The 15,000-nt window shown below is 39.2% G+C and overlaps 1 protein-coding gene across 2 annotated transcripts in view; it reads left to right on the forward strand.

Moving 5' to 3' along the window:
* Positions 1 to 15,000, forward strand: part of inpp5a (inositol polyphosphate-5-phosphatase A) — a 186,064-nt gene that overhangs the window by 124,730 nt on the left and 46,334 nt on the right. For both annotated transcript variants that reach the window (XM_079635786.1, XM_079635785.1), the window contains exon 9: positions 11,532 to 11,616. In XM_079635786.1, the coding sequence (XP_079491912.1) occupies positions 11,532 to 11,616 (85 nt within the window). The remainder of the gene's footprint in view (positions 1 to 11,531; positions 11,617 to 15,000) is intronic.

Raw genomic sequence — 15,000 nt, forward strand, 5'->3', positions numbered from 1 at the left:
AATTCTTTACACATTAATGGAATGTTACTTTTAATTCTTCACACTTTAAAGGAACGTTACTTTTTATTCTTCACACATTAATGGAATGTTACTTTTAATTCTTCACACTTTAATGGAACGTTACTTTTTATTCTTCACACATTAAAGGAATGTTACTTTTAATTCTTCACACTTTAAAGGAACGTTACTTTTGAATGTTTTCTGAACATTCCCAAACAAGTTACATTTAAAAAATGTCCAACTGAAACATAGCAGAGAAAACATTCCATGAATGATGTATAAATAGTGTTATTAAAGACCAGATAACGTTCTATTAAAGTTACTGGAAGAGTGTTGGTTAATAATAACCCGTTTGGAAAGCGTCTGGCATCACAAACATCTCATAATTGGAGCCGAACGCTCATGCATGTGTGATATAAAGGAGCATATTTGTCTGGTTTGGACGCGACACGGATCAGTTCCTGGTGTCTATTGTGTGTTCAGATATGTTCCCATTTGCTCTTCCTTTCAGGAGATGTGCTCAGGTTCAGGGCACAGCGGTTTTACATCACAACTGTGAAATCTGGGCTAAAAGAGCCCCTTTGTGCCAGGCTTTTATTTTCACACAAATATAGTCCATTGTCAGGCCGCTGAAGTTAATTTGATCAACATTGGAGACATTTAACTTTTCTGTTCAGTCAAAAGGCTTGTTTCATGCTCATTTCTGGCCCATTGAAAAGCCGTGATTGGCAGAAAAATAATGTTGCCGTTAACAATTCAGGGCAATTAGTTTCCCAGGGGGAAGCGCCGGGCGTTCTGGACGCCACACAACTATTCTTTGTCACTTTATGGATGGTCATCAGTCAACTGTCAGCCGACTCAAAGAGACTCCCAGCTAAATGTTTCCCTTTTGGCTTTTCCCAGAACAACAGGCTGAAAGGGAAAGAGAACGAGCGAGAGCTGTGTGTGTGTGTGTGTGTGTGTGTGTGTGAGAGAGAGAGAGAGAGAGAGAGTGTGTGTGTGTATGTGGAGAGAGAGAGAACCAAATGTGTCAATAAGTGGAAAGTTTTTAACAGTTTCTGCTTTTGTTTTTCACCATCCTAGTAAACACATAAAAAGAAAACAAGCATTACACAACAGATATGACATTTAAATAGCAGATTTTCATTTATTTATTGTAATAATACTTATACACACACACACGCACATATATGTTTATAAAGGTTAAGTAACAACCAAATACAAAAAAAGTTTATTTTTACATCAAAATAATAGTAATAATACTTATCACACACACACACACAAACTCTCTCTCACTCACTCACTCACACACACACACACACACACAAACTCTCACTCACTCACACACACACACACACACACACACACACACACACACACACACACACACACACACACACACACACACACACACACACACACACACACACAAACTCTCACTCACTCACACACACACACACACACACACACACACACACACACACACACACACACACATATGTTTATAAAGGTTAAGTAACAATCAAATACAAAAAAGTTTTTTTACGTAAAAATAATAGTAATAATACTTATTACACACACACACACACACACACACACACACACACACACACACACTATTATGTATATACAAGGTAATGTATGTATATTATATAAATGTTGCGTCGTCTGCATCACGGATTTAAACTGTACTATTAATATAGTTTAATATGTTTCTCTTCATGTGTGAGTAATTTGATGAGTGGTATTGTGTGTGTGATGAAGATGCTGCGGTGTGTAAAGTTCATGTGAGATGTGTGTTGGACGGACGGGGATGAGTGTGTGTGTGTGTGGCAGTGATTTGTGGTGTTTTTGTGTCTGCTGGTGTGTGTTAGTGCGCCGCTGGTGAATGGAGGTATTAGTGTCGATCAGCATTGACTTTGTTCACTGCCTTCTCACCCTGGGAGGCCTAGAGGTCAAAGGTTAATCAGTCAGCCAGGCCCCTTCACACCCCACACACACACACACACACACAAACTCTCTCACTCACTCACACACACACACATTCACTCTCACTCACAGAGACACACACACACTTTCACACACACACTCACTCTCAGGCCCAATTTATACGTGTGCGTTGAGCTCATGCCGTAGCGGTGTCGTAGTGTGTGTAGCCCTGACGCGCACATCTACAAAAATGTAACAACACGTCAATTATTCGCGCACGCAAGCACTGTGATTGGTCCGCTAGAGCCCCTCCCTCAGGTTTCACACGCTCTCTCTGCATGTGTAATTGCCATCAATGAAGAAGTATGAAAACCACAGCGCAGTTTAAAAATAAATTAGCCTTTATTCACTCTCTCTCTAACACACACACACACACACACACACACACACACACACACACACACACACACACACACACACACACACACACAATCTTTCTCTATCACACTCACTCACACACACACAATCATACACAGTTTAAAAATAAATTAGCCTTTATTCACTCTCTCTCTAACACACACACACACACAATCTTTCTCTATCACACTCACTCACTCACACACACACAATCATACACAAACTCTCTCTAACACACACACACAATCACACACAAACTCACTGTATCACACAGACACACAAACTCACTCTATCACACACACATATACACTCACACAAACTTTCTCTCTCTACCACACACACACACAAACAAACTCTCTCTCTACCACACACACACACACCTGACAGCTCCGAGGGAATGTTGTGAACGGCATCAGTCAGAGGGTGGTCACCTCTGAAGGTCAAAGGTCAGTCCCGAGGCCTCGGTGGTCCATTGAGCCGTCAGCGACACATTCCCGGGAATACCAACATTCCCTGATTCTGCTCCGGCGGGACAAAAGCTGTGAGCTTCACTGGTGTCTCCACAGCAGCGTCAGTGGGACGCCACACACACACACACGCACTCACACACACACACACACACTCACTCACACACATACACACACACACACACACACACACACACACACACACACACACACACACACACACACAGTAGTCTCACACGCACACACACCAGCACACCATACCTGTCAACATTCATACGCATTACTGACCATTTATTTATGTTTATATATTTATTTAGGTATTTAGTGATTTATTAATTTATTAAAATTAATTCATTAATATTTATATATTCAATGAGTGATTTATAAAATTAAACATGTTATTTAAATATATATATATATATATATATATATATATATATATATATATATTACATTATGTATATATCACATTTTAAATAAAATGATTTATATAGATATTTGAATAAGTATTAAATGGTAATAAATATTAAAATAAACATTTTACTACAGACAAAAATATCTTACCGTATATACATTTAAAAATGATTTAAAATAAATATTTTTTAAATACAAATATTAAAAACAGACATTTTACTACAGACACAATATGTACAGTAAAATTTTAATTGTAATTTAAATAACATAAAATAAAGTAATTAATACTATTATATTAAAAACATTTGATAATAATGCCATATAGATAAATAATAATTAATATTACAAATACATGTAACTACAAAAACAAACTATATCTTACATATCATTTTTCCAAAATTAATAATATAATGTAAACAATAATAAATGTAATAATAAATAAATATTGCATAATATTATTTATTGGAATGATGTGGTGGTTTCCTCCTGTCTGGTGTGAACAGGCTCATAATACAGGATCTGGATAGAATATGAATATGGATGGTGTGTGTGTGTGTCTGTTACAGTGTGTGTGTGTGTGTGTGTGTGTGTGTGTGGGACCCCCCACCTGACCCATTGAGCAGTGTAATGTGTGGCCCTCGGGGGCCCCGGGGCCGGGCTAAAAGTCAGCGCTAGAGCTTTAGGAAACGAGCGTGTAAACAGAGCGTTACCTTCTGACCCGCCGCTCATGACTCGAGTCCGAGGACAAAACCAGCGCATTAGACATGCCTATTACTGAGATAAAGCCTCTCACACACACACACACACACACACAGAGAGAGGGAGAGACGCTTTACTCAAACCGCTCTCCTTTCAGACACTTGTTGTGGAAATTTATCAATATTCAAACCTGGATGAAGGAGACAAAGTCGATTCTCAAAAGATTAAACAAAGTATTTTATTTCTTGCAAGAAATAGGCGTTCAACATACAGACAGTGTCTAAGTATGAGAAGGCCCATGGCATTCTCACGCAGAGAGCATCTGACATGAGAAGGCGAAGGCTAGTCCCTTTCGCCCAGGTTATATACCCTCAACACATCCTGAGTGGGTTGCATCTTGTCATAAAGATTTGTCTCTCGTTTACCTTAAAAGGAAACGTCTGTATACGTCCGTGTTCAAGATCTCGTCTAATCATAAATTCTATCTGAACAGAACAATGCTCTGTCTGCACAAAAACCCCAGCTCTCAGTCACTGCTCTTTCTTTTCACACCTATTGCCTATCTTTAGTTCTAACAAAACACACACACACATATGTTGTTCATACTTGGAATACAAAAGGTCACTTGAAGAACACAAAGTCTTTTTGCTACTTAGTTCTTCTTAGAACATATTGTTCCTGCAAGCTTATTCTAACTTATGCATCTCTAAATGTTTGGTTACTTATTTTATTATTGTGCTTCAGCTTATATGATTATATTCCTTTAAATGCTTATGAGTAAATGAAAGTTCAACGTTAATACAAGTTGTACCCATACAAAAGCAAAAGAAACACATCTAAATGTAAAATTTCCATAACAATCCCCCATATGTTCATTCAAAGAACATACACACAATTTTACATTTACTCTTCCATAATCATAGTAATTCACAACAGGTAAATTTTCCCATGGTTACTTAATTTCCTAGTCAAACTCATGTTCGCTCTTGTTCTCATAATCCTCATCATCATCAGCCACTGACACATTAACTTCACCTCTGGTGCTCTACTTATCACTGTTGTGCATTCCCCTGGACTCATTCTCACCATTGTGGCAGTCACTGCCTTAGCAGTGATTCTAGAAATACAATTCATTAAACATGGAATCATTAAAAGAAAAATCAAAATGAAAATCAAACATCCGATTGGCATAATCGTACTTATTAACAATTTCGTCCACCCCTGCAGGCCCAAGAACCAATTATCTAGTGAAGATGACATTTCATCTGGAGTGGCTATGGCCATTTTCATGTGTTCTATTATGTCTGATACATTTTGATAGACGCCAGTCAAATTAAAACAACAAGAGGTTCCTAACATTTTGCATATTTTCCAATAATATGTTATACATTTGTTATTATTCATGATTATCGTGGTTTTACAGTGTGCTGTACCAGCCATTATTGCCCCTTGTTGGGTCCCTAATTTACATAGACATACGTCGCCTAATTGCGGTTTCACTGCCCATACATTGTCAAAGTCTCTAGTGCTGTGTTCTGATGGGTTCTGACTTTTGACTTTCTTTGAAGATATTGATTTGATTTCTATAGAATTTTCACATTCAGTAATTTCTACATAGTACATGGAATTAACCCTATTAATTCTCCTAAATTTTCAGTGATTTCTTCTAATTCCAAAAACTCTGGCATCACTCTAATATTCTAATTTAATCACCCTGAAGTGAGACATACCCCGCCTTGGTCAATAGACCCTCTCTGATAGCATCCTGATTACCTCCGTACACATATTGCCCTTGACATGGATCCTTACAAAAATACATGGTCTTACCCCATTTTCCCTTTGTCATTTTCACCTCTATATGCTATCATCTCGTGCTAGGCTTACAGCCACACCAATTAAGAGGATAAGATTTAGTGACCTATTGCCACACATTACAACCTTGTCAGGCGAGAAAATGTTCTTGTTTGAACGATATCAGTCCCGTTTCTCGATGTATTTTTTGGTCTCAGGGCAGGTCTAGTTGATATGATCAGACAGGTTATTTCAATGCCCACGCCGTTAAAGTTCCACAAAGTCCTTGATACAGTCCTGACCACTCCTGAAATTGCACAATCGTCTCTTACTATTGATTCGTCTGCTCTCCAGTGACGGTGGTTTTCACATTGGTAACCTACGGTATGACACGTCTCTGGTTAGTCTGATCTCTGTTTGGCACTCGTTAGCTTTGAGTGGGATTCTTCTTCCGTTGCAGCTAGCCGCATGAGCTGATGCTTCTCGACTTTCACCGCATTTTGAGTTGTCAGCAAAACCTGGAATGGTCCCTGTCACCTTTTCGCCTTCCAATGCTTTCGTCTCAGATCCTTTATCAACACGAACTCTCCTCGGAAGCTGTGCAGGGCCGTCTCAGCTGGCTCTGCAACTGCTGCCTGGACCTGTTTTGAGATATCACAGAACACCTTATCCAGCTCAACACAATATTGCAACATGTCATGCTCACAAATAGTGGTGTCAGGCAATGTTCGAGGATTTCGTGCTTCCCAGCCCCTCTTTCTCATTCTCATGTAAGTTAGCTCCTCCCCATTCCGGATGTACCCAGGAATGCTTCAACTGCTGAAATTGCACTGTTTACAAAATGTGAACCATTGCCACTTAATAATTTTTCAGGATTTGAAATTCCCATGGTGGGATAATTTCTTGTAGGAATAGTTTTGCCATTCCTTTTTTTAATCTGCCTTTGTTGTTGGCATGGCTTCTACCCATTCTGAAAACATGTCGACTGCCACTACGCAGTATCTCTTTTTGTCAGATTGTAATAATTCAATATAATCGAGCATTACATTTGAGAATGGTCTCTGCGGCCTGGGATGGCCCCCTGTCTCATTGCCTGACCCCTGCCCACATTGTTAATACCACAAATCAAAACATCTGCTGCGAAAATCTGCTGCCACTGTGGAAAAAACTTTGGTAAATCAGTTATTTTGCATAATAGTAAACATCCTCCCTTTTGAGACATGGTCCAATCCATGCATCAAACTTGCATATACCTGAAAGAAAATGAGAAGGTAAACATGGTTTATTATTATTAGCTGGGGCCCCATTGTCCATTTTCATATTCACGGCCTGCCTTGTAAATCTCTCTTTATCATAGGCAGAAGCGTGTTGTTTCATCGCTTCTGTCACCTAGTTCCTCATTCAGCTGTATTGCTATGGTTATCTGAACAGGAAATCGAGCTGCAGCCTTCGCTGCTAAACTCTGACACCCTGTTTTCCTTAGAAACGTCATCACTACCCGAAGTATGAGCCTGGCACTTACAAACTGCCACTTCCTTTTTAGTGGATACTGCATTTTCCTTTGGTCTATAGTCGGATTTGGTCTTTATTTGAATCGGCTCACAATCTGCAATCAGACATCATTTTTATCGGTAGCCCATAAACATTTTGGAAACTCTCTCCAACCCGTCTGTTATGACAGGGAGTTGTGTTAAACTCAGTCTGTTTAGTTTCACTTCCTCATCCAACACTGTGACTGCTCTCAAACTCTCAGTCTTTCATGACATGGCTGTTTAAATCAAACGGTATTTTCACTTTGGCAGATCATTCTTTTTTTTTTAATCTATTATGACCCAGTCGGTCAGTTCATGGCACCTGGCCATGAAGGGACCCGCGTCACGCCATTCAGCCTTCACTGGTTTGGCCAGCGATATGAGGCTAGTGCATTTTCCATGTCATAAAACACTGTCTGTTTGTCAGTCAATTTCACATTCAAAACACATCATTGGTCAGTTCAATACACATAGTCAGTCGTCACAATTTCTATGTCAACATTAAATCATCGCTGTGCATATTCATCATCATGATCAGTGCTTACATGAGAATGTGCAATGTAAATCTGAGTCTCTCATAGATTCAGAAGATGGCAACACTCTGCCATGAGCCGCTTTGTGGTCAGCCATGTGTCAGAAATTTGCCATTCATATACAAACAGAGAAAAATCCTCTGTGCTTTCAGTTTCATGCGTCATTCTCATGTCAGCTGATAAGCCCTGATCACTACAATGAACAGAAACACCCAACTTACAAAGTAAATCCCTTCGCATTAAATTCACTGGACATAACTTAGTAATTAAAAAACAATGCTTAATTTTTATTTTATTTTCCCCCTTCAATTGAACACTCAAGGGTTTTCGAATATTGTTCTATGACCACATGACCAGTTGCACTTCTGGAAGAAGTCGTCTTCCCAGATAGTGGAACTGGTTTTTCAAACTTTGTCGCTTTAATTGCCAAATTGGAAGCTCCCGTGTCAAGCAGAAATAGTAAAGATACGTCATTAACAGTCATTTCTATCAAGGGTAAAGAAATATGAGTCTTATAGAAAACCCTAGCAAGCAAGTCTTCATTGCATAGAGCAGAAATCAGAAAATAAAGGTAAATTATACTCATCAGTTGGAGAGACAGGAACCCCGTCGCTCACCCCTCCTCCTCCTTTCAATCCGCCTGATTCCCGCCTTTGCCGTGTGGGCATTCATCACGCCAATGTCCTTTTCGTCCACAATTAAAACATTTGTCATAGGGCTCTTTGCGTTGTTGTTGAAATGGTTGACTGTTTCGTCCTTTTCCCCGACCACGTCCTCTCCTCTTCCTCTGCCATTGCCTCTCTGGTTCATTTGGTGATGGTTGGAGTTGTTGTTGCCCATATACACACCTTGCATTGTCACCAGGGCCCACATGAGGTCTTTGTCTTGCTTGGCTGCGTTGATTTTCCGCTGCACTTTCATGATGTCTTGCGTGTTGTCTCATTTCTACTGTGGAGGCAAATTGCCATCCGACACAGCTCTTTTGAATTGCTTTTGAACTATCACTGTCCAATCCATCCAAGAACAAAGTCTTTACTCTCATTTTCTGGAGGGCTGCAGAGTGGTGGCATGGTTCTTTGTGTGGTGCGTTAGGAACTGCGTGACCCCGTCCTTCTGCGGCGGCTGGAATCTGGTTAGGATTGCGAGGAGTTGGAAGATGAGCCGGATGCGTCCTGTCCTCCTCTCTTATTCTCACAAAAAACAAAAACAAAACAAAACAAAAATCGCCATAATAGGGAGAAGAAGAAACAATGTCAGATCCGTCATTTTCAAGATTGCTATGTGTCTTGTCTTTCTTCTTGACAACGTGAGTCGACCAATTTGCTTTAGTCTTAGTCAAATGTGACACACTTAAACCCCCATTAACCCATATTGCATTTTGCATGAACCTTTCGAGAAATCAACATGTTCTTCATCTTTCCTTTTTGAATTTTCATTACCCATTTTTACTTTTACAATTTTGTTTGTTCAATTTCCCTATAATACTTAATTTTGTTTTGTTAATTTATATTTGCGTATTTTTATTTATTCTTTTATTACTTTATATTTATCTATCAATTTTCCTCGCGCAGCCACCCACGCTCTCCTCTACGTATTAACTTTTCCCTGGCGCAGCCACCCCACGCCCTGCCTTCATCCGTCGATGCAGGTCTTTCCAAATTGCCTTTATTCGTCAATATAGGTCTTTCCCAGACCAGTGCTTCTGTCTGGTGTTTGAGAAATTATTTCCAGGCCTATTCTCAAAACTGGCTCTTTAGGGAAATTTTAATACGTTTTGTGGTCTTATCCCGGACCTGTTTGGGAACTTGCTATCAGGTCTATCCCAAACGTGACTCTTTAGGAAAAAATATTCAATACGCAAATATCAATCAACAAAATTTGTCTTATTTGTTACATAAGAAATTTCCTCTCACCGTCTTGTGAGTCTCACTGTCTGTGAGTTCTTTAATTGCGTCCCCCTAGGTCGTCGTGAGGAGTTGAACAATTCTCTTTCCTTAAACTTGAGGATTTCGAGCCGTAGAGTGTTCTCTCGGGATGGCCAGTCAACTGTTCCCCTCACGACGATCATCGGTTTTGCAATCGCATCCTCGTCGCCATTTGTTGTGGAAATTTATCAATATTCAAACCTGGATGAAGGAGACAAAGTCGATTCTCAAAAGATTAAACAAAGTATTTTATTTCTTGCAAGAAATAGGCGTTCAACATACAGACAGTGTCTAAGTATGAGAAGGCCCATGGCATTCTCACGCAGAGAGCATCTGACATGAGAAGGCGAAGGCTAGTCCCTTTCGCCCAGGTTATATACCCTCAACACATCCTGAGTGGGTTGCATCTTGTCATAAAGATTTGTCTCTCGTTTACCTTAAAAGGAAACGTCTGTATACGTCCGTGTTCAAGATCTCGTCTAATCATAAATTCTATCTGAACAGAACAATGCTCTGTCTGCACAAAAACCCCAGCTCTCAGTCACTGCTCTTTCTTTTCACACCTATTGCCTATCTTTAGTTCTAACAAAACACACACACACATATGTTGTTCATACTTGGAATACAAAAGGTCACTTGAAGAACACAAAGTCTTTTTGCTACTTAGTTCTTCTTAGAACATATTGTTCCTGCAAGCTTATTCTAACTTATGCATCTCTAAATGTTTGGTTACTTATTTTATTATTGTGCTTCAGCTTATATGATTATATTCCTTTAAATGCTTATGAGTAAATGAAAGTTCAACGTTAATACAAGTTGTACCCATACAAAAGCAAAAGAAACACATCTAAATGTAAAATTTCCATAACACACTTCAACATTCCTCACATTATCAGTTTATTCGCTATAGTTTATAAAACGGTGATAAAATATGAGCAGAACTCAGTTGATATTTGACTGGTTTTGTCCATCTTCTGTTAGACTGTCACACACACACACACACACACACACACACACACATGAATTATGTTGAATATCTGTCAGCTGGTAAATTTAACTACACAACTAGATAATACCAGTTTAGCTCAACCAGTGACCAAGCAATGCTTCAGTGTGTTCAGTGTGTGTGTGACTGTATTCTGCTGTAGTGTCCTGATCACACTAGTGGACACACGTCACATGATATCTGGTGTCTGATCATATTATATATATATATACTGAGAGTAACTGGCTCTTCTGAGATGTTTTGCTCAGACGAGTGTGAGATGGTGAGCTCGAGTGCCAGTGACGCTTCAGAGATGTAGAAGTGTGTGTTTTACGAGCGCGGAGAGCCTTCTCTTTTACGGGGCCATAAATACATTGTTATTAGGTGTTGGAGTGAGCTGAGATTTATCCTGGCGATTAGCCGGCCTAGCATCCTCTTTCCATTAATCCACACACACACACACACACACACACACACACACACACACACACACACACACACACACACATACACACTACACCTCCAATTCTTCATCACTCTCTCAAGTAAATTATTTGCTATGGGAGTTAATTATCCCTCGCTTAAGGTGCGTTTTTTAAGCGGAAAGAGGCGTTTCTGAGACCTCTTGAGTTCGGCACTTCATGAATCGTCCTGAGAGTGAACTCAACACACACACACACACACACACTCATGTTCAGTAAGAGTGTGACATCACTGCCGATCGGCTGTCAATCATCTGTCACTCACACACACTCGTCCACTAGGTGGGGCTGCTGCACAGATCATGTCTGACTCGTGTGTGTGTGTGTGTGTGTGTGTGTGTGTGTGTGTGTCTGCAGGATCACGGATCAGCGGTTCGAGCGACTGCCGTATTTCATCTTCGGGGACTTTAACTTCAGGTTGGACTCCAAGCAGGTCATTGAGGTCAGTCAAACACACACACACACACACACACACACACACACACTCCAGCCCTGCTCACTATAGCATTCTATCATACGTTTTTAAAGTACTACATTTGTTAAAGTGAAACTGCACAACATTTTGCTTCATTCACTCATTCCCACATGAGTCATGTGACTATCACACTGCTCGTATTATTTTTGAAGTAAACTGCATATAATACTTCTGTGACCTACTCCATTTGCTAAAATGTGCAACTGAACACACTACTTGGGTTCCCTGAAAGAAATCATAATGTGTCCCACAATGCATTGTGCTCGAATTGACCGTCCATTTCCAGGTTTATCATCATCTTAACTCAGACTGACGATATTTTGACGTGAAATAACTGAACATGCCGGTGATGCTTTGAAACATGCTGTGTGACAAGACTTGACTGTGTTCCACACACACATCTACAGATTAAATGAAACTCTAAACAAATTTAAATTAAATTAAATGCTGAATTTGAATGCAAACTGGAAAGTTTTTCTGCACTTAAATGTGATTGGAGCACTTGTGTTTTATTATAATGCATTCTTTTGCAAAAAAATCAAACCTTTTGAAATTATTACAATTTAAAACTATGTGAACACACACACACACACACACACAGTCTCTTCTGCTCAGCAAAGCTGCATTTAGTTGATCAAAAATACAGTAATATTGTGAAATATTATTATAATGTAATCATCAGTTGTCTATGTGAATATACAGTAAAGTGTAATTTATTCCTGTGATCAAAGCTGAGTTTATCATCATTACTCCAGTCTTCAGTGTCACATGATCCTCCAGAACTCAGTGTAATATGAGGATCTGATGATCAAGACACAGTTATGATTATTATCAGTGTTGGAAACAGATTCTTTTTTCAGGATTCTCTGATGAATAGAAAGTTCAAAAGAACAGCATTTATTTAAAATAGAATATCTGTAACATTATAAATGTCTTTACTGTCACTTTTGATCAATTTAATGCGTCCTTGATGAATAAAAGTATTCATTTTCTTTTTAAATTTCTTTCCCCAAAAAAATATACTTACTTACCCCAAACTTTTGAACGGTAGTGTATATAATGTTACAAAAGCTTTTTATTTTAAAAAAAATTTGTTCTTTTGAACTTTTTATTTATCAATGAATCCTAAAAAAAAAGTGTACAGAACTGTAACACAAACATATGACAGTTTTCAAAACTGATAATAATCATAACTGTGTCTTGATCATCAGATCCTCATATTATCCTGATTTCTGAAGGATCATGTGACACTGAAGACTGGAGTAATGATGATAAATTCACAGGAATAAATTACACTTATATAATATTAATATTATAAAATACACTGTATATTCACATAGAAAACAGATGATTTACATTATAATAATATTTCACTGTTTTACTGTATTTTTTTTATTAAATAAATGCAGCTTTGATCACAGGAATAAATTACACTTTGGTATATATTCACATAGAGAACTGATGATTTACATTATAATAATATTTCACAATATTGCTGTTTTTTCCCTATTTTTAATTAAATAAGTGCGTCCTCGGTGAGCAGAAGAGACTTATTTTGAAAACATAAAAAATTTTATCAATCCCAAAATTTTGAACGGCTATGCATATTGTGCTGATATTTGATATTACGGTGAAATCACTAAAATCAGCCTTAATGTATTAAACCAGTGATATTAAAAGACCAAATTCAGCACTCAGCTTATTGATGATCATATTATGTGCCGAATATGAACGCAACGAGCGAAGTGGTCGGCATCATTAATAAGCACAAGTATTGAATTTGGTCTTTTAATATCACGGTCTTCCTGCAGCACACTGGTGAAAGTGACTGAGAGCCCTTCAGTGTGTGTGTTGCGTATCTCCCGCTGAAGGGTGTTTTAAAAGGCGTCATTAGCACACAATGAGTGTGAGTGTGTGTGAGTGTGTGTGAAAAGCCTCCTCACATAACAAAGCTCACGAGGGCCGATCCGCAAACACAGCTGGGCTCCTGAGGGCCCTAATGAGCCGTATATCTGCGGGCCGTAAACCAGCGCTGTGTGTGAGACACGCTCATTGTTCTCACTCAGGTCCTGTGTGTGTGACGAGGCTCATTGTTCTCACTCAGGTCCTGTGTGTGACAGGAAGGAGGCGCTTGTTGAATTGCTGTTCGCGATCTAATGATGCAGGACGGGTTTTATCTTGTGTGGTTCGTTGAAAACATTCAGCTCAAGGCCTTGTCCACACTAATACGCTTTCGTTATTATTTTCATATCCTGGCAACCACCTAGCAACGAGTCAAGTCAACTTTATTTATACAGCGCTTTTTACAGTACAGAGTGTTTCAGAGCAGCTTTACAGAGATAACAGGACAATAATGCAACTAAGTTTGTTTCCAGAAGAGAGTAGTGTCACAGTCCAGCGTAAGTAAGTTCAGTGATGGTTCATTTTTGTTGTAAAAAAAAAAAAAAAAAGTTATTAATTTAGTTAATTTATATATATATATATATAGCCACTTTGGAGAAAACCGTGATGTCATCGTCCAGCTCAGCTCAGTTCTCATATAATGCTGTCAATGCAGGAGATCAATAATATTGCTGAATATTAAATTAAATCTCCCCAACTAAGCAAGACAAAAGCCAATGGCGACAAAGGCAAAAAAGCAACACCATTGCAACCACCCAGCATACCCTGGCAACCACATAACACCCTTGCAACCACATAGCAACACCCTTGCAACCACCAAACATACCCTGGCAACCACATAACAACACTCTTGCAACCACCCAGCATAGCTTGGCAACCACATAGCAACACCCTGGCAACCACCCACTATACCATTCTTGATCAAATAAATGCAGTCTTGGTGAGGCTAAGAGACTTCTTTCAGAAACACTTTAAAAATGTTACCGACCCCAAAACAGCCAGTGCCAGTTACTGTAAAGAAAGATGCATATAAATGCACACACACACACACACACACACACACACACACACACACAACTAGTAAAAGCTGGTTTATGTGAGGTGTTTTACCTGTTCTTGAAGGCTGGCGCTCCCATGTATGATGTCATCACCAGCCAGCACTCGTTAAAATAGATCCGCCGCTCTTATAGACGTCTGATTTAGAGTGTGTGTGTGTGTGTGTGTGTGTGTGTGTGTTTGTGAGAGAGAGAGAGTGTGCAGTAAAGTGCACATAAACAAGGTAGCCTTGAGTGTGTGTGTGTGTGTGTGTGTGTGTGTGTGTGTGTGTGTGTGTGTGTGTGTGTGTGTGTGTGTGTGTGTGTTGGTCTGGCAGTGAGGAACTAGTTCAACACTTTAATGACAATTAATGTCAGCCACACAATTAGTGTTCGGTCCGAGATCGGCTCAGAT

The sequence above is a fragment of the Phoxinus phoxinus genome (genome assembly GCF_949152265.1).
Source record: "Phoxinus phoxinus genome assembly, chromosome: 14".
NCBI classification, from domain to species: Eukaryota; Metazoa; Chordata; class Actinopteri; order Cypriniformes; family Leuciscidae; genus Phoxinus; species Phoxinus phoxinus.